At 42.0% G+C, this 21563-nt stretch overlaps 1 protein-coding gene across 2 annotated transcripts in view; it reads right to left on the reverse strand.

Moving 5' to 3' along the window:
* stim1a (stromal interaction molecule 1a) overlaps positions 1 to 21061 on the reverse strand; it is a 178940-nt gene extending 157879 nt beyond the window's left edge. For both annotated transcript variants that reach the window (XM_034168378.1, XM_034168377.1), the window contains exons 1-2: positions 20920 to 21061; positions 13647 to 13776 (exon numbers count right to left, since the gene is read on the reverse strand). In XM_034168378.1, coding sequence (XP_034024269.1) covers positions 13647 to 13767 — 121 coding nt within the window. In that variant the 5' untranslated portion in view covers positions 13768 to 13776; positions 20920 to 21061. The remainder of the gene's footprint in view (positions 1 to 13646; positions 13777 to 20919) is intronic.
* Between the last annotated feature and the right edge of the window lie 502 nt (positions 21062 to 21563).

Below are 21563 nucleotides of genomic sequence, written 5' to 3' on the forward strand. Positions count from 1 at the left end.
AAAATTACTTGACGAAGTTCGCTTATTTTGATGGGCAAGTAAAAGTATAAATTGTTCATCCGAACGTAGTAATGTATAAAATCTACTCACTATAAAACGATAAGTATTTTTAACCTGGAGTTAGCTTATTTCGACAGGCAAAATATACATACATTTATGCTCCTAATGTAAAATACAGAAAATGTTTTACTTACTAGGCTATAAATACACTGAATACAATTAATAAAAAAATAACTGATGGCGAAAAAAAAAAAAAAGTGCATGCGCAGTTGCACGTTGAGTGAGTTACATCATCTCCCCATGTGCAGTTGCGCGAGGCACCTCATCTCGACGGGTGATGTCTTCAAGTCCGGGGTAGAGCAGTGTGTGCATGCGCACGCATGCGCAGTAGCGCGACACACCTCATCTCGACGGGACACCGGTACTGAACATCGGAGTATGGACATGATTGGAACATTTCTTTAACTTTGACTCCTGTGCAATTCTTCACTGACCCCTATTTGGCCCCCAATTGAGAATTCAAATGGCTAACATTATTTGTCTAAAATATGTACCAAAAGGTATACACAGTCAAATTTTGGTGCTTGTAGCCAGATTTGGACAATTCCTCTGCGAATATTCTGTTATCTGCTGCACAATTATCCACTGTTCTGTTCAAACAGCAAGACAGCGGCGAATCCATGCAAGAAAGGAGTGTGGGCGGGGCTCCCCACAACAGCCCTAAATTAAAGGTCAACTTTTGAAGACTTTTTTTTTTTATATATACCATTACTACTACTTATAACAATTTCAACAACTAAAATATTAAAAAGAATTTAAATGTTACAAAAATGTTACAAAGAATTTAATAGTTACATTTATAAACAATGTAGGTTAAAAATTGTTTTACTGTTAAAGTGCTGTCAACAGTTAAATATGAGGTCAAGAAAGATGTCTAATTTATTTTTTAGGAAATAAGTATTTATGTTCATTGAAGTCAAGAAAGGGAGACAACAAAGTGAGTGTTGGCAAAACAGGTTATCATTTCCATGATGAGGTAGCAGGGGGTGTTGTCGGCAGCTGCTGAAAGTAACTAAACAGTTACCTAGTAATCTAACTTAGTTACTTTTAAAATTGAGTAATCAGTAAAGTAACTAAGTTACTTTTTCAAGGAGTAATCAGTAATTGGATTACTTTTTCAAAGTAACTGTGGCAACAATGTATGTTGATTTAACTCACTCAAATGCATATAACAGGTTGACTTTGCATTTACACAGTCAGAATGCATCACCTAACAACACCTAGACCTAAAAAGAAGCCATTTGTGTTTCTACAGGAAGTTACCACAGACCAACAATCATGGATGTATGCACCAGTGTACTTCTGGCATTGTGGAAAGTTCAATTTTGAGCAGCATTATGCAACCACTTCAGCTTGTAAGAACCTGCAAACTCACATACCAAAAAAAAAAAAAAAAAAAGTAATTCACTATGTTAAAGAATGACAGTTACCCTGGTGGAAGTGTTCCACCTGCAAGACACACCACACACACCCTGCCCATCTCATTTGGCTTGCAAACATCCTGAGACACAAGATAAGCTATTTACATACCACTCAGCTTCACTTTTAGGGGGTGGTGGCCAAGTGGTTACTGCGCTTTGTTTCAGTTCGGAAGGTTCTGGGTTCAAATCCCACCCCTGCCACATTTCTCCATGTAATGTGGAGTTGCGTCAGGAAGGGCATCCGACGTAAAACCTGTGCCAAAATCAACATGCAGATCCACCTTGGATTTGCTGTGGCGACCCCGAGTGCAAACAAGGGAGCAGCCGAAGGGACTTACTTACTCAGCTTCACTTTTATTAAAGAGCCAAAGTTACGCAAGTCCTTCTGTGTATCGGCATGTGGTGCATTTCTTCTAATGACATTCAGAAATATGTCAAGCCTTGAAAACAAGTATTAAGAAAAAAATTTCACAGGCTGAGGCATTTTTCTGACATGCATCATTAGAACTACACTTAAAATACATATGTGCGCACAGTTTCCTCCATGGTGGATGACAGGCACCAAATCTGTTCAATGAAGCCAGTTTTCACTGTCAGTAACGTGACTGCGACAGACACAGGGAGAACATGCCAACTCCACACAGACAAGAACAGGTCAGAACCAAACCTGGGACCTTCTCACTGTGAGGCAACAGTGCTAACCACTGATCAACCGTGCCAATTAAAATTTTGGAAAGAAAGGTTATATAGCCATTGTTCAAAAATGATATAATGAACAAAGTCCACAGTGTTTGAAGTGGAGCTTTTGTCAAAATCCTGGCTGACAGATCGGTCAAGGGTTCATAGGTTGAGGAAACATAATATGAAACTAGTATGTTGTCCGTGGGGAACCACGGGCTCTAGAATGGGTAGTGTTTACAAAATAATTAGCTGACATTTTTCAAGGGTGGTAATAAATGCGAAGTTTCTATAATGAGTTGGAATGGCATGAGAACCTTTAGGCGGCCGGATAAGAAATCATTCTTTACATTCTGTTCCAGTAAAATTGCTCAAAATAATCTTTATGCTATAATTGTTAAAAATAGACAAAAGTACATTTAACAGAGTTCAACTAAAAAGTGACAAAAACGTTTCTAATTTTTTTCCATGAGAAGTGTAACACCATGTGATCTGTCTGAACCAATCACTGCTCAGCTTTAACATCCTAACAGCATGTAAACAACATGACCTCTCCAGCTGTGAGTGCGGCTCGCTGGCTAGAGATGCGGAAATTAAATGCTTTTTCCAGCTTGAATCCATAAATAATGAGAAAACCACCCGAAGTGACTGCAACAAGGTGGATTAAGGTTGACGATCGCTGTAAATCCTGGCAAAAAAGGAGGGAAGTCCTTTTTGCCAGGATTAGGGAGCAACCCTAGGGTGTTCCGCGAAGTGTTGTTGCGAACACCTCGACTTTAAGTTTCATCGATTAAATTTGATCGCCAAGGTACATCAGAAGAACATTTCGTATTATTTTTTAGCTCATTGTTGACAGACTATTTGTAATGTCCTGTTTACCTGTTTAAAGGGTTCTTTTAAATGTACATGGATGCTTGTGGTCACTGTACAGAGCAGACAACATACATACATGTACATCAGTGGCAGCCAAAGTATTCCAGAAAAGGCCGAGAGGGTGCAGGTTTTCCTTGCAGCCCCTGACTTCAGCAGCTGATTTCACTGATTAACATCACTTTGAGCTGGTGGCATGAGTTCATCAGTGAAATCACCTGCTGGAGTCAGTGGCTGCAAAGAAAACCTGTGCCCTTTTGGCCTTTTCTGGAATACTTTGGACACCACCGATGTACGTTTAGTATGTTTTTTTAAATTGAATACATTTATACCCAGTAATTAAATGTCCATCCATCCATCAATCCATTTTCTTCCGCTTTATCCGGAGTCGGGTCGCGGGGCAGCAGCTCAAGCAAAGCCGCCCAGACCTCCCGATCCACACACACCTCCCCCAGCTCCTCCGGGGGAACCCCAAGGCGTTCCCAAGCCAGCCGAGAGACGTAGTCCCTCCAGCGTGTCCTGGGTCTCCCCCGGGGCCTCCTCCTGATGGGACATGCCAGGAACACCTCTCCAGCGAGGAGTCCAGGGGGCATCTGGAAAAGATGCCCAAGCCACCTCAACTGGCTCCTTTCGACGTGGAGGAGCAGCGGCTCGACTCCGAGCTCCTCACCCTATCTCTAAGGGAGCGCCCAGCCACCCTGCGAAGGAAACTCATCTTGGCCGCTTGTACTCATGATCTCGTTCTTTCGGTCATGAGCCAAATCTCATGACCATAGGTGAGGATCGGAACATAGATCGATCGGTAAATCGAGAGCTTTGCCCCCCTACTCAGCTCTCTCTTCACCACGACAGTCCGATACAGTGACCGCATCACTGCAGATGCTGCACCGATCCGTCTGTCGATCTCATGCTCCATCCGTCCCTCACTCGTGAACAAGACCCTGAGATACTTAAACTCCTCCACTTGAGGGAAGGACACTCCACCAACCTGAAGAGGGCAAAGCACCTTTATCCGGTCGAGGACCATGGCCTCGGATTTGGAGGTGCTGATTTTCATCCCGGACGCTTCACATTCGGCTGCAAACCGCCCCAGTGCACCCTGAAGGTCCTGATTTGATGAAGCCAACAGAACCACATCGTCTGCAAACAGCAGAGACGAGATTCTGTGGTTCCCAAAGCAGACCCCCTCTACACCCTGGCTGCGCCTAGAAATTCTGTCCATAAAGATAATGAACAGAACTGGTGACAAAGGGCAACCCTGGCGGAGGCCAACGTGCACTGGAAACAGGTTTGACTTACTACCGGCAATACGAACCAAGCTCCTGTTGCGGTCGTACAGGGTACCGGATAGCCCTTAGCAAAGGACCCCGGACCCCGTACTCCCGGAGCACCCCTTACAGGGTGCCCCGAGGGACACGGTCAAACGCCTTCTCCAGATCCACAAAGCACATGTGGACTGGTTGGGCGAACTCCCATGAACCCTCGAGCACCCGATGGAGCGTGTAGAGCTGGTCCAGTGTGCCGCGACCAGGACGAAAACCACACTGCTCCTCCTGAATCCGAGGTTCGACTATCGGTCGAATTCTCCTCTCCAGTACTCTGGAATAGACCTTACCGGGGAGGCTGAGGAGTGTGATCACCCTGTAGTTGGAACACACCCTCTGGTCCCCCTTCTTAAACAGAGGGACCATCACCCCAGTCTGCCAATCCAGCGGCACTGTCCCCAACCACCACGCGATGTTGCAGAGGCGTGTCAGCCAAGACAGTCCCACAACATCCAGAGATTTAAGGTACTCAGGAAGGATTTCATCCACCCCAGGAGCCTTGCCACCGAGGAAGTTTCTAACCACCTCTGTGACTTCGGCCTGGGTAATGGATGAGATGAGTCTGCCTCTAAGTCCCCAGTCTCTGCTTCCTCTTCGGAAGACGTGATGATGGTATTGAGGAGATCCTCGAAGTATTCCTTCCACCGCCCATCAACAGCTCCCCACCCGCACCGTAGACAGTGCTGGTGGAGAGCTGCTTCCGCCTCCTGAGGCGTGACAGTTTGCCAGAATTTCTTCGAGGTCGACCGATAGTCGTCCTCCATGGCCTCCCTGAACTCCTCCCAGAGCCGAGTTTTTGCCTCTGCGACCGCACGGGCTGTGGCACGCTTGGCCTTCCGGTACCCATCAGCTGCCTCCAGGGTCCCACCTACCAACAAAGACAAGTAGGACTCCTTCAGCTTGACAGCATCCCTTACTTCTGGCGTCCACCACCGGGTTCGGGGATTGCCGCCATGACAGGCACCAGAGACCTTGTGACCACAGCTACGAGTGGCCGCATCGACAATGGAGGTGGAGAACATGGTCCACTCAGACTCCATGTCTCCAACCTCCCCCGGGATCTGGGAGAAGCTCTCCTGGAGGTGGGAGTTGAAGACCTCGCTGACAGAGGGTTCAGCCAGTCGTTCCCAGCAGACCCTCACGATACGTTTGGGCCTGCCAGGTCTGACAGGCTTCCTCCCCTCCCCTAATTAAATGTGATCCTCCTTACTCCTTGGGCTGAAATGCATGAAGCACTGAGGAGAGCCAAAGGTCAAGATGCACAATGGCTCAGAATATAAAGTATCGCTGTATGCTGATGATCTTTTATTATGTAGTTCCAATCCTGTAACTTGCATTCCTACCATCTTGGAAATTCTGGAGGATCTTGTTTGTTTTTCTGGTTACAATTTATATTTAGGGAAAAGTGAATGCTTTCCAGTTAATGGGGCCACAATGAAGCTTAACCAGTCTATATTCCTGTTTCAGTTAAGTAACACTGGATTTACAGTGCATCCGGAAAGTATTCACAATGCTTCACTTTTTTCACATTTTGTTACAGCCTTATTGCAAAATGGGTGAAATTCATTTTTCCCCTGAAAATTCTACCAACACCCCATACTGACATGAAAGAAAAAAGTTTTTTTTTTTGTTTTTTTTTAAATATTTGCAAATTTATTAAAACAAAATAAAAAAATAAAAATAATCACACATATATAAGTATTCACACCCTTTGCTCAATACTTTTGTTGATGCACCTTTGGCAATTACAGCCTCAGTCTTCTTGAAAATAATGCCACAAGCTTGGCACACCTATCCTTGGGCAGTTTCACCCATTCCCCTTTGCAGCACCTCTCAAGCTCCATCAGGTTGGATGCGGCGCATTTGTGCACAACCATTTTCAGATGTCTCCAGAAATGTTCAATCGGATTCAGATCTGGGCTCTGGCTGGGCCACTCAAGGACATTCAGAGTTGTCCTGAAGCCCCTCCTTTGAAATCTTGGCTGTGTGCTCAGGCATTGTCCTGCTAAAAGATGAACCATGGCCCCAGTCTCAGGTCAAGACCACTCTGGAACAGGTTTTCATCCAGGATTTCTCTGTACATTGCTGCACTCATCTTTCCCTCAATCGTGATTATTCTCCCAGTTCTGCTGCTGAAAAACATCCCCACAGCATGATGCTGCCACCACCATGCTTCACTGTAGGGATGGTGCCTGGTTTCCTCCAAATATGATGCCTGGCATTCACACCAAAGAGTTCAATCTTTGTCTCATCAGACCAGAGAATTTGGTTTTTCATGGTCTGAGAGTTCATCAGGTGCCTTTTGGCAAACTCCAGGTGGGCTGCCATGTGCCATATACTAAGGAGTGGCTTCTGTCCGACCACTCAACCATACAGGCCTGATTGATGGACTGCAGCAGAGATTGTTGTCCTTCTGGAAGGTTCTTCTCTCTCCATAGGGGAATGGTGGTGCTCCGACAGAGCGACCATCTGGTTCTTGGTCACCTCCCTGACTAAGGCCCAGGGATGAAAGTGATGAAAAACAAAAAAAAGCTGAAACCCAAAATTACTCGAGAGGTCTGGAGGCATCCCGTGAGGGTCAGCGCTCATTGGCATGTATCAGCTCTAGAATTACTGCAGTTACTTAGTTATTAAGTAACTGAGTGCCACCAAAGGAACCACAACTGACTGAAAATTTTTTAATTCAACATGCTCTAAGATGCAATCTGTGGCTATTTCAGACAATAAATTGTAGTGTGTTTATTGTCATAGTGAGTTTGAGTGCAGCACCCATTTTGGTGAGAAAAAAAAAATTCCTTATTCAAAATCACTCCTCTAGTAGCATTCTGCATTAATTAGCCTTCCTTTACCATCAGTTCACAATATGCCTGATTGACTGGATCTGTAGGTATGAACAATAAACAAAACAATATAACTGAGGAGGTGCACTATCTTAAGTACATAACCTTGAACTAGAAGTAACAGTAAGTCAGTTTGCATGTTAACCACCAGACAGACACCGCTATACAAATAACGTTAGATTCTATTGGCGCCAAAATTAGCCGTTCCAATTGCATATCGAAAGAACAAATTAACGATCATTAATGGACCATTATAACCCACCTTAATCACAAACACAGACAGCCATCAACGTAAAGGGAATGCAAATCCGCCAACAGCTCAATATTATAATCCCGAGGACCCGTTAACTGTACAGCAAAGTGCCTGATTGGAAAAACACACAAAATTCAGCACTGAACAGTTCCTGAAGGACAACACTGATCTCAAAAGTGACCCAGGCGATTGGCAAAAAAGCAGAAATACACCAAAAAGCGGAGATTTTTCATTCCTGCTAAAGCCCTTAACCCCCAATGGCTACATTTAAATGGACAGCCAGCGCCAGGAAAAGTCCCGGTAGAACTTCTTTCATTTACAGATGATGGAGACCACTGTGCTCATTGGGACCTTCAAAGCAGCAGAAATGTTTCTGTATCCACTCCCCAGATTTAGGCCTCAAGATAATACTGTCTCAGAAGTCTACAGCCAATTGCTTTAACTTCATGCTTGGTTTGTGCTCTGACATACGCTGTCAACTGTGGGACCTTATATGCAGACAAGTGTGTGTCTTTCTACATCATGTCTAATCAAGTGAATTTACCCCAGATGGACTCCAGTTGAGCTGTAGAAACAAAGTGTAATTAGTGGAAGCAGAATGCACCTGAGCTCAATTTTGACCTTCATGACAAAGGCTGTCAATATTATGGTTTTTGTTTAAAAATTTGCAAAAACCTCAAAAAAAAAAAAAAAAATATATATATATATATATACACATACATACATACATATATATATATATATATATATACATATATATATATATATATATATATATATATATATATATATATATATATATATATATATATATATACACATACATACATACATATATATACACACATTATTTTGCCACATTGCCATTATGGTGTATTGAGTGTTGAATTTTGAGGGGAAAAAAATTAAAGTTTATCCATTTTGGAAAAAGGCTGTAACATAAAATGCAGAAAAAGTGCAACACTGTGAAAACTTCCTGGATGGACTTTAAGTTGTATTGAGATGACCAAGGCATCACGCCCTCAAAGCCAAGGTAAAGGCATTCAAGAACATGGACTGGAATAAAAATGAGCCTTAATGTGTTAAGGTCACAGGCACTATATCACAGATGTCTACAGATTCCTATCCCCAAGCCTGAGGTCCTCCTTCCACTGCCTATTACTTATTTAACTGAAATGCAAGTCAGATTATTCTCAGTTTGGCTACACCTAGAGTTACACAATATAAGAGATAAGGTATTTAGAAACTGACTTGAACTTCCAGGTTTGTGTGAAATGGAAAGACATACTTGTTGTAGACAGAGAGCAAGTCTGACACCACCTCCTGCAAGCAGCAGGAGGAGAGGGACAGAAGCATCCCGACTTGCTAAAATGTTGGTGTCTTATGGAAACAAACACGCATGTGAAGAGTGATATGTCAAGGCCAGCATGATGATAGTGCTAATTTTTTTTTTTTACATATACATACATATATATACACATATACACACACACACAACCCCTGGCAAAAATTATGGAATCACCGGCCTCGGAGGATGTTCATTCAGTTGTTTAATTTTGTAGAAAAAAAAGCAGATCACAGACATGACACAAAACTAAAGTCATTTCAAATGGCAACTATCTGGCTTTAAGAAACACTATAAGAAATCAGGAAAAAAAATTGTGGCAGTCAGTAAGGGTTACTTTTTTAGACCAAGCAGAGGGAAACAAATATGGACTCACTCAATTCTGAGGAATAAATTATGGAATCACCATGTAAATTTTCATCCCGAAAACTAACACCTGTATCAAATCAGATCTGCTCGTTAGTCTGCATCTAAAAAGGAGTGATCACACCTTGGAGAGCTGTTGCACCAAGTGGACTGACATGAATCATGGCTCCAACACGAGAGATGTCAATTGAAACAAAAGAGAGGATTATCAAACTCTTAAAAGAGGGTAAATCATCACGCAATGTTGCAAAAGATGTTGGTTGTTCACAGTCAGCTGTGTCTAAACTCTGGACCAAATACAAACAACATGGGAAGGTTGTTAAAAGGCAAACATACTGGTAGACCAAGGAAGACATCAAAGCATCAAGACAGAAAACTTAGAGCAATATGTCTCAAAAACCGAAAATGCACAACAAAACAAATGAGGAACGAATGGGAGGAAACTGGAGTCAACGTCTGTGACCGAACTGTAAGAAACCGTCTAAAGGAAATGGGATTTACATACAGAAAAGCTAAACGAAAGCCATCATTAACACCTAAACCGAAAAAAACAAGGTTACAATGGGCTAAGGAAAAACAATCGTGGACTGTGGATGACTGGATGAAAGTCATATTCAGTGATGAATCTCGAATCTGCATTGGGCAAGGTGATGATGCTGGAACTTTTGCTTGGTGCCGTTCCAATGAGATTTATAAAGATGACTGCCTGAAGAGAACATGTAAATTTCCACAGTCATTGATGATATGGGACTGCATGTCAGGTAAAGGCACTGGGGAGATGGCTGTCATTACATCATCAATAAATGCACAAGTTTACATTGATATTTTGGACACTTTTCTTATCCCATCAATTGAAAGGATGTTTGGGGATGATGAAATCACTTTTCCAAGATGATAATGCATCTTGCCATAGAGCAAAAACTGTGAAAACATTCCTTGCAAAAAGACACACGGGGTCAATGTCATGGCCTGCAAATAGTCCGGATCTTAATCCAATTGAAAATCTTTGGTGGAAGTTGAAGAAAATAGTCCATGACAAGGCTCCAACCTGCAAAGCTGATCTGGCAACAGCAATCAGAGAAAGTTGGAGCCAGATTGATGAAGAGTACTGTTTGTCACTCATTAAGTCCATGCCTAAGAGACTGCAAGCTGTTATAAAAGCCAGAGGTGGTGCAACAAAATACTAGTGATGTGTTGGAGCGTTCTTTTGTTTTTCATGATTCCATAATTTTTTCCTCAGAACTGAGTGATTCCATATGTTTTTCCCTCTGCTTGGTCTAAAAAAGTAACCGTTACTGACTGCCACAATTTTTTTTCCTGATTTCTTATAGTGTTTCTTAAAGCCAGAAAGTTGCCATTTGAAATGACTTTAGTTTTGTGTCATGTCTGTGATCTGCTTTTTTTCTACAAAATTAAAACAACTGAATGAACATCCTCCGAGGCCAGTGATTCCATAATTTTTGCCAGGGGTTATATATATTATATATACACACACACATACATATTCAACAAAAATATAAATGCAACACTTTTGGTTTTGCTCCCATTTTGTGAGATGAACTCAAAGATCTAAAACTTTTTCCACATACACAATATCACCATTTCCCTCAAATATTGTTCACAAACCAGTCTAAATCTGTGATAGTGAGCACTTCTTTGCTGAGATAATCCATCCCACCTCACAGGTGTGCCATACCAAGATGCTGATTAGACACCATGATTAGTGTACAGGTGTGCCTTAGACTGTCCACAATAAAAGGCCACTCTGAAAGGTGCAGTTTTGTTTTATTGGGGGCGGGGGGATACCAGTCAGTATCTGGTGTGACCACCATTTGCCTCATGCAGTGCAACACATCTTTGCATAGAGTTGATCAGGTTGTCAATTGTGGCCTGTGGAATGTTGGCCCACTCCTCTTCAATGGCTGTGCGAAGTTGCTGGATATTGGCAGGAACTGGTCCACGCTGTCGTATACGCCAGTCCAGAGCATCCCAAACATGCTCAATGGGTGACATGTCCGGTGAGTATGCCAGCCATGCAAGAACTGGGACATTTTCAGCTTCCAAGAATTGTGTACAGATCCTTGCAACATGAGGTGATGTTCTTGGATGTATGGTACAACAATGGGCCTCAGGATCTCGCCACGGTATCTCTGTGCATTCAAAATGCCATCAATAAAATGCACCTGTGTTCTTCGTCCATAACAGACGCCTGCCCATACCATAACCCCACCACCACGGGCCACTCGATCCACAACACTGACATCAGAAAACCGCTCACCCACACGATGCCACACACGCTGTCTGCCATCTGCCCTGAACAGTGTGAACCGGGATTCATCCGTGAAGAGAACACCTCTCCAACGTGCCAAACGCCAGTGAATGTGAGCATTTGCCCACTCAAGTCGGTTACGACGACGAACTGGCATGCAGATGAGCTTCCCTGAGACGGTTTCTGACAGTTTGTGCAGAAATTCTTTGGTTATGCAAACCGATTGTTTCAGCAGCTGTCTGAGTGGCTGGTCTCAGATGATCTTGGAGGTGAAGGTCCTGGGCTGGTGTGGTTACATGTGGTCTGCGGTTGTGAGGCTGGTTGGATGTACTGCCAAATTCTCTGAAACGCCTTTGGAGACAGCTTATGGTAGAGAAATGAACATTCAATACATGAGCAACAGCTCTGGTTGACATTCCTGCTGTCAGCATGCCAATTGCACGCTCCCTCAAATCTTGCGACATCTGTGGCATTGTGCTGTGTGATAAAACTGCACCTTTCAGAGTGGCCTTTTATTGTGGGCAGTCTAAGGCACACCTGTGCACTAATCATGGTGTCTAATCAGCATCTTGGTATGGCACACCTGTGAGGTGGGATGGATTATCTCAGCAAAGGAGAAGTGCTCACTATCACAGATTTAGACTGGTTTGTGAACAATATTTGAGGGAAATGGTGATATTGTGTATGTGGAAAAAGTTTTAGATCTTTGAGTTCATCTCATACAAAATGGGAGCAAAACCAAAAGTGTTGCGTTTATATTTTTGTTTATTATATATAAAAATTGAGCTTTGCTTGAGCTGCTGCCCCCGCGACCCGACTCCGGATAAAGCGGAAGAAAATGGATGGATATATAAGTATTTGAACACCCTGCGGTTTTACAAGTTCTCCCACTTAGAAATCATGGAGGGTCTGAAATTTTCATCTTAGGTGCATGTCCACTGTGAGAGACATAATCTTAAAAAAAAAAAAACAAATCCGGAAATCACAATGTATGATATTTTAATAATTTATTTGTATGTTACTGCTGCAAATAAGTATTTGAACACCTGTGAAAATCGGTGTTGATATTTGGTACAGTAGCCTTTGTTTGCAATTACAGAGGTCAAATGTTTCCTGTAGTTCTTGAACAGGTTTTGACACAAGAGAGAGAGCACCACTAGAGTATGATGTTTCCACCCCCATGCTTCACGGTTGGGTGGTTTTCTTGGGGTTGTTCTCATCCTCTAAACATGGTAAGTGGAGTTGATTCCAAAAAGCTCTATTTTGGTCTCATCTAACCACATGACCTTCTCCCATGCCTCCTCTGGATCATCCAGATGGTCACTGGTGAACTTCAAGTGGGCCTGGACATGTGCTGGCTTGAGCAGGGGGACCTTGCTGCCCTGCAGGATTTTAAACCATGACAGCATCATGTGTTACTAATGTAATCTTTGTGACTGTGGTCCCAGCTCTCTTCATGTCATTGACCAGGTCCTCCTGTGTAGTTCTGAACCTTCTCAGAATCATCCTTACCCCACAAGGTGAGATCTTGCATGGAATCCCAGACCGAGGGAGACTGACAGTCAACTTCTGTTTCTTCCACTTTCTAATAAATAATTATAACAGTTGTTGTCTTCTACCAAGCTGCTTGCCTGTTGTCCTGTAGTCCATCCCAGCCTTGTGCAGGTCTACAGTTTTGTCCCTGGTGTCCTGAGACAGCTCTTTGGTCTTGGCTATGGTGGACAGGTTGGAGTGTGATTGACTGAGTGTGTGAGCAGGTGTCTTTTATACAGGTAACAAGTTCAAACAGGTGCAGTTAATACAGGTAAAGAGTGCAGAAAAAGAGGGCTTCTTAAAAAAAAAAAAAAAAAAAAAAAAAAAAAAATTTACAGGTCTGTGTGAGCCAGAATTCTTTCTGGTTGGTAGGTGTTCAAATACTTATTTGCAGCAGTAACATACAAATAAATTATAAAAAAAAAAAAAAAAAAAAAAAAAAAAAAAAAAAAAAAATCATATATTGTGATTTTAAGATTATGTCTCTCACAGTGGACATGCACCTAAGATGAAAATTTCAGACCCCTCCATGATTTCTAAGTGGGAGAACTTGCAAAACTGCAGGGTGTTCAAATACTTATTTTCCTCACTGTATGTGTTTGTAGAGAGAGAGATTAACAATAACTCAATATAGTAGCTATTGGGATGATTGTTATTCTCCAAAAATGTTATTATTAATTACTCACCTGACACCCCATTTTCAACACTCTGGCTCTCTGTTGGAGGGGGACTTGGTTTCTCTGTCCAACATTCCCCAAAGAGACAGAAGCAAAAAATCCCAAGTGCCACCACTTTATTGTACTCCATGGGTGGTGCCTAGTGGGGCAGAGAAACAATGGATTACACTTAAAACCTTTTAACAAGCATAAATACATCTTCGTGCTAGCATTTACGATCGACACATGTAAAAGTCTGGACACCCCTGATGATTTCCATGATTTTCCTTTATAAATCATTGGTTGTTTGGATCAGGAATTTCAGTTAAATATATCATATAGCAGACAAACAGTGATATTTGAGAAGTGAAATTAAGTTTATAGGATTTACAGAAAGTGTGCATTAATTCTTTAAACAAAATTAGGCAGGTGCATAAATTTAGGCCCCCTCAACAGAAAAAACAAATAAAAAAAACAAAAACAAAAAAAAAAAAACAATATTTAGTAGATCTTCCTTTTGCAGAAATAACAACCTCTAAACATTTCCTATAGCTTCCAATGAGAGTCTGGATTCCGGTTAAAGGCATTTTGGACCATTCTTCTTTATAAAACATCTCCAGTTCATTCATTTGTTGGTTTCCGAGCATGGACAGCCCACCATCTCAATAATATTCAGGTCTGGGGACTGAGACGACCCCGCAGCGGGTCTGTAATCAACCGTTTCTGCAGCGTGGCTTTGCTTTGAACCGTGAACCAATCGAAGCAGTGATTCGCAGATCGAAGCAGTGCTTTGATCTACTGCTTCGTTGGTTCATTGTTTTATTTCGCTTTATCTTAATTTTTCTCTGCTAAAACCCTAAAGCGCATATGTCTGTGAGTAATATTTACCTTTTATGTTAAACCGACCTGTTATGGTCTTCTGAAACAGTTGATAGATGTACTTTATAACTTAAAAACGGGACCGATGCTAATGCGTTAGCATGTCGATGGCATTTTCAATGTTAAAGTTAGCATTAAGCTGTTCGAATCTCCATACGTTTGTGTGCATTTGTTTTCTGTATAATTAATGGCTCAACGTTCATTGTCGTCAAAGAGTCAAATTGTAATTCTTTAAAATGTATTTTTATTCATATACTAATAATAGCAACAACAATATTAATAACATAACTAATAATGCTACAATACAATTTTAGAGAAAGACAAAAAACCTGATGAAACAAAACAACAGAAAAAGATAAAATCAACTAACAATGAAAATAAATAAATACATATAGAAATAAATAACTATTTCCTGTGAACACCGAGTGACTCTTAAACCATCCACTTCATCCCTGTTTTATTTAAGTTTAATGACAATTTGTTTCGGTCAAACCACATGTTCAATTTCTTCATTTCTTCAGTGATTTCCTCCAGAACCATCTGCCAAGCTAGAAAACTGCTGTATCCTAGTAAGAACAGAATACTACTGGAATTAATTTGAATAAGGAAAATTGGGTTGTTCCTCATCAAAATGAATGCTGCACTCACTGCAGTTTATTGTCTGGAATAGTCCCAGATTGCATTTCAGAGCTTCTCGAATACAATTATTTTTGTGCAGGTGGTGTTGGGGGTAATTTTGGGTTTTAGCTTTTTTTTCTTGTTTTTCATGACTTTTCCCTGAATATGTCAATCATGAGTCACTTTTGTGCAGATTAAAGTCACTAACTGGGACTCCTGTCTTGTTGGGAGAAAGAAACGAGAACTGTCCTCCGTTCTGTTCACACAGCTTCAAATGCTGCACAGCTCTCTACCGAGTCAAGTTAGAAAGATAGAGTCCAGTTGGAATTAATAACTTCAAAGCAAAATGTCATTTAAATCAAATGACACATCTTTCCAAATGTTGGAATACAAACAAACTGCAATCGATCAAAACGTTTTTTCCTCCCAAAACGAGACGTCCTACAGATTTTATTTTTATTTATGTCCAGAAATCAAGAATCCAGTGACCAATTTAAAATGTTAACATAGAAAACCTGAAAAGCCTACTTTTAGTACACAGAAAATTCACAAGAGGTATCGATAAGGAAATGGATCGATAATGGCATAGATAGATAAAATCTTATCAATACCCATCCCTACTGTTTCCTAATCAAATGACTTTAAAAGGGTGAAAAGCATAGTAACATACTATGCCAGTATGGTAGCCATACAAACGGAAAAATAAGTGCGTCTTAAGTCTGGACTTGAAAGCCTCTACAGAATCTGACGGTTTTATTGACGCAGGGAGATCATTCCACAGAACAGGGGTATGATAAGAGAAAGCTCTGTGACCTGCAGACTTTTTATTCACCCTAGGGACACAAAGTAGTCCTGCACCCCGAGAACGCAGAGCCCGGGCCGGTGTGTAGGGTTTAATTAGGTCAGCATAAAATCTGATCTCACAGGGACAGGAAACCAATGAAGAGATACCAAAATGGGTGTAATGTGGTCAAACTTCCTGCTTCCTGTCAAGTTTTCAGCAGCATTTTGAACCAACTGGAGAGCCCTAATGCTGGACTGCAGTAAATAGAGCATTGCAGCAGTCCAATCTAGAAGAGACAAACACATGAATAAAGGTAATGATGAGATGTTCTGTAGGGTCCTCACAGTTTCATTAACAAACACATAAGCAAAGTTCATTTTTTCATCAGAAGCAATACTTTCATGAAACCCCACACTACGATTCATAAGCAATATGTGCAATGCCCATGATGCATGGCTGCACAGCTTACAGTTATATTACACAAAATTACAAATAACCTGATATGATTTTGGCAAAGTAATGTACAGAAAATACATGAGACAAAAACTGCAGAGTATATAACACAAGAAAGCACAAAATGTAATTGTACTGAGGTCCAAAACCCTAACTTCAATCCAATAATTATGTTTTTTTTCTGGTGTCCTAAACAGGAAGTGCCAATTTTCAAATCCATAGTAAAACAGGAAATGTTCAAATTTCAAACACTTCCTGGCATGGATGGAGCTAGAGCGGAGGCCAGGGTTTCACTGGCCTCTCCTGAAATCTGACTGGACACAGATGAGCTATATTAAAGTTCATGCCTATCAGCGTGCACAGTGAGTGAAATCAGGTGGGGGGAGACTGAACGCATATGTGCGCGCGCGCACACACACACAGCAGACAGCAACATGATTCACGAGAGGACGGTAAAAAAAGAAAACAAACATTCATAACAGGTGTTGCTACTTACACTGTTGTATAAATAAACTAGATTTCATACGGAGTCTTGTAGCCGTGCAAGATGTAGCAACTTATTCCCTCATCTGTCATAAATCCTGTTGTCTGCTGTGTGTGCGCGCGCATATACGTTCAGTCTCCCCCCACCCGTCACCTAGATGGCTGTAATGCAACGACCAGTAAACAACAGAAGAAGAGTAAGCAGCAGCAGCAGCCATGGACCAACAGGTGTCGTTGTCTGGTTTGATTTTCATCCGACCATACGATTCCCGATCAGGAGGTGGTCGTGAGATGTTAAACGCAGCTTGTTACTCCATGTAGACTGCACGATGCAGGACGCATGATCCAAAAAAAATTCTCGCACGACTGAAAAAGGGCCAAAACTCGCACAGTGTAAGCCCAGCCTAAGCAGCTCAAGAATATGGACAGCATGTATATAAGTGACATTTACATGACAATATTGACATACGGTAATTTGGCCATATTGTGCAGTCCTACTGTCAACTAGCTGAAAACTTCGAATATTAATTTACATCTACATTAAAAAAAATGCTTAAAGTGGCAGGGGGTTAAGATGGCTGTAATTAGGGGGTCAGATGAAAAGCAAAAAAAGGAATAATGCTTAAAAAGTTGGAGAGTATGGGGGGCAGAGCTCCTCCAGAAGTTGAAAGGCAAAATAAGGAAAATGCTTAAAAACCCACTTTTTTAAGCATTTTCCTGGCTGGCGGGGGGTGGAGCTCCCCCAGAAGCTAAAAGGTTTTAGTCATGCTCATGCTCCCAAGAACCATTTTACTGAAAAAAGTCTGAAGGACCTAAAGGACATGGTTAGATGGTGAGGAGCTTTTCCAAGTATGTGAGAGGCAAATAAAGAAAAATGCTTAAAAAGGCAGGGGGTCAGAAGCTGAAAGGTTTTTGCCATGCCAATGCTCCCCTGAAGCATTTACTCAAAATAAAGTCTGAAGAACCTAAATGACATGGTGAGATGCTGATGAGCTTCACTCATTCATGTCCGCGACATATGTTTCTGTGTAGGCTCTCAGTTGTCCAGGTGGTTTCCATAGTAGAGAAGCTTGAATCTTCGACTGGACTGGGTTGCTTGATGCGAGGATGTTTCGCTTCAAATCGCAGAAGCTTCCTCAGCTAAAATTCTTGCTCTGGAAGTCTGACTTCTGTCTGACTCTTGTAGAGAAGAATAAAACAAAGCCAACAAAAGCTGGAGTTTTAAACCTAACCAGACCCCTCCTACTGAGAGGCAGACTGCTATAGGCTAGTGACTAAACAATAGCTCTAATTAGCAACTATTGTGCTGTACTTAGCACACCTAATGGCAGGACAGCTGTCCCTCTAATGATGGGATGGTTTCCTTTCTGATGGCTCCATTGATGATGTGAATGACTCATTACCATGAACAAAAGACTGAAACTCCTTTGACCTGAGTACCCCATTGTAAACAGGGGATAAAGTGTGTCTCAGACCCCCTCCCCGGTTAAGCCTGGGTTTCAAACGTTTCACAAAGAATGCCTCCTTGACCCCTCTCTCAAACCATTTCTTCTCTCTGGCTAATATTTTAACTTCCCTGTCCTCAAACGTGTGGTTAGTGTCTTTAAGGTGGAGGTGAACCACAGACTGAGGTCCACTGGCGCCCTCTCTGTGGTGCTGGTATAGCCTTTTGTGTAAAGGTTGCTTAGTTTCACCTATGTAGTGTTCGTTACAGTTTTCCTGACATCTGATAGAATACACTACATTGCTCTGTTTGTAACTAGGGATCATGTCTTTAGGGTGAACTAATTTCTGTCTCAAGGTGTTAACCAGTTTAAAGTAAAATGGGATTTTGTGCTGTCTGAAGATCCTCTGTAGTTTTTCCCCTACTCCTGCTAAATAAGGGAGAGACACTCTTCTTCTTGTCTCCGTCTCCTGTCTATCTGGTCTCTATGTTTTGGCCAAATTGTACGTGATGAAATCTGTGCTACATACAATAGGCCTGAGTGGCACGTCCTGTTTGTGGATTTTGGGCAGTCTATAGATGCAGTGTAGAGTGTAGTGTAGAGTGGCGTCCCCAGGGTACTACAGACTGTACCCTGGGGACGCCACTCCGCCACTCCAAACAACCATTTAGCCTTCCTGGACTGTGATGTTACGATTGGAGAGAACAGGCAGCTCCAGACAGGGGTTTACAGAAAACCAACTCACACTGACCAATATTTGCTTTTCGGCTCAAACCACCCCCTTGAACACAAGCTCTGGGTGATCAGGACGCTTCAACACAGAGCCCTACAGGTGCCCACAACTGCAGAGGGAAGGGCTAAAGAACAACAACGTGTCTGGAAAGCCCTCACAGTATGTGGGTACCCACGATGGTCCCTGGACAAAGTGCAGAAGTCCCAGAGAACAAAGAGACCAGACAGACAGGAGACGGAGACAAGAAGAAGAGGAGTGTCTCTCCCTTATTTAGCAGGAGTAGGGGAAAAACTACAGAGGATCTTCAGACAGCACAAAATCCCATTTTACTTTAAACCGGTTAACACCTTGAGACAGAAATTAGTTCACCCTAAAGACATGATCCCTAGTTACAAACAGAGCAATGTAGTGTATTCTATCAGATGTCAGGAAAACTGTAATGAACACTACATAGGTGAAACTAAGCAACCTTTACACAAAAGGCTATACCAGCACCACAGAGAGGGCGCCAGTGGACCTCAGTCTGTGGTTCACCTCCACCTTAAAGACACTAACCACACGTTTGAGGACAAGGAAGTTAAAATATTAGCCAGAGAGAAGAAATGGTTTGAGAGAGGGGTCAAGGAGGCATTCTTTGTGAAACGTTTGAAACCCAGCCTTAACCGGGGAGGGGGTCTGAGATACACTTTATCCCCTGTTTACAATGGGGTACTCAGGTCAAAGGAGTTTCAGTCTTTTGTTCATGGTAATGAGTCATTCACATCATCAAGGGAGCCATCAGAAAGGCATCCATCCCATCATTAGAGGGACAGCTATCCTGCTATTAGGTGTGCTAACTACAGCACAATAGTTGCTAATTAGAGCTATTGTTTAGTCACTAGCCTATAGCAGTCTGCCTCTCAGTAGGAGGGGTCTGGTTAAGTTTAAAACTGCAGCTTTTGTTGGCTTCTGTTTTATTCTTCTCTACAAGAGTCAGACAGAAGTCAGACTTCCAGAGCAAGAATTTTAGCTGAGCAAGCTTCTGCGATTTGAAGTGAAACGTCCTTGCATCAAGCAACCCAGTCCAGTCGAAGATTCAAGCTTCTCTACTATGTCCGCGACATATGCATATTATCTGGGCCAACAAAATGTACCCCAGCCTCTATATGCAGGGATTTTGTTGCCCATGATTGAAGACAGTGTTAAATACATTAGTGCCTACACCTGAATACTTGTCAATTTAGTTAAATGAGTTGTTTTGGTTTTTCTGTTTTGTTTTGGTTTTTTTTTGGGGGGGGGGGTGTTTATTTTATACAAATGGACCATTTTTTTCTACCTGTATGATTATTTGTACTTTATGTTAAACTTGCTGTTTTGTTTGATTTACAGTTGCACACCGATGCTTTGAACTCTATTCTTTGAAATAAATAAAGTGAAACGTCAGTCAAAAATGTTTCATTCTTCCTGGATTGGTCACTACCCACAACAGATAGGTTATTACTTTGCTTCAAACAAAATAACCACATAACAGGTCCGCTTCGTTGTGATTCAGGCTTTCGGCAGTATGTTTGCAAACAAAGGGCACTTGGGTGCAATATTATGAGAAGTAGCAGCTGTCTCTGAGTTGACTAGGAGATAAACCGGCTAGCTACCAGCTAACTAGCGCGAACTAGCTGAAAGGATCAACACACGGGGATTATTTCAACACAGAGTGCAAACATGTACGTATATAAATACCACTCGTGAACCTTCATTATATTTAGACTCAATGGCGTTTTAAACAAACAGGCGCTACAGTGGCGATGCCATTTGTCGCTAGCTTAACCCAAGACACAGACAAAACACATCGAAGAGTAGTTTCAGCTCGGGCAAAATACGACGTTACCAACACACATCTCAATAAAGGAGAAAAAGAAAACGATAATTTACCTGTCAGATACGGAAGCCACAGATCGGAAGTTTCAGCTGTGTGTTAACATTGCAGCAGATGCGTGGTCCCCTGGAGTTAAAGGCACAGACAACGCCACCTGCTGGTCCACGGCTGCTGCCGCTGCTTACTCTTCTTCTGTTGTGTTTACTGGTCGTTGCATTACCGCCATCTAGGTGACAGGAGTGATCGAGACTCCACTTCTCCCCACAATCAGAGACGATCGTGAGGGGGATTGCCACAAGTTTGTGACCCACCACTGGACTACAACACGAATATCCAGAACACAAGTCATAGTGCAGCAGATAAATGAAACAATCCTGCAAATAGTGATAGAAGCAACAAATTCAGGACAAATACTCCATAGACATTACTCTTTTGAAAAAAAAAAAAAAAAGTTGGCCATTTGAATTTTCAATGGGCAGCCAGGTAGGGGTCAATTGAAGAATTCACAGGGGTCAAAATTAAAGGATGCTCCAATCATATTGAAAACTACACCACATTATTTGTCTGAGCATAAAGATTCCAAAAAGGTATAGTTTGAACTGTCTGTGACTGAATTTTATAGAGTTAGGGAGTTAAAAACAGCAAAAATGGTGACAAAGGTCAATTTCAGTTTGTACACGGGTCAAAAGTTAAAGTTGTT

The sequence above is a fragment of the Thalassophryne amazonica genome, chromosome 4 (assembly GCF_902500255.1).
Source record: "Thalassophryne amazonica chromosome 4, fThaAma1.1, whole genome shotgun sequence".
NCBI classification, from domain to species: domain Eukaryota; kingdom Metazoa; phylum Chordata; class Actinopteri; order Batrachoidiformes; family Batrachoididae; genus Thalassophryne; species Thalassophryne amazonica.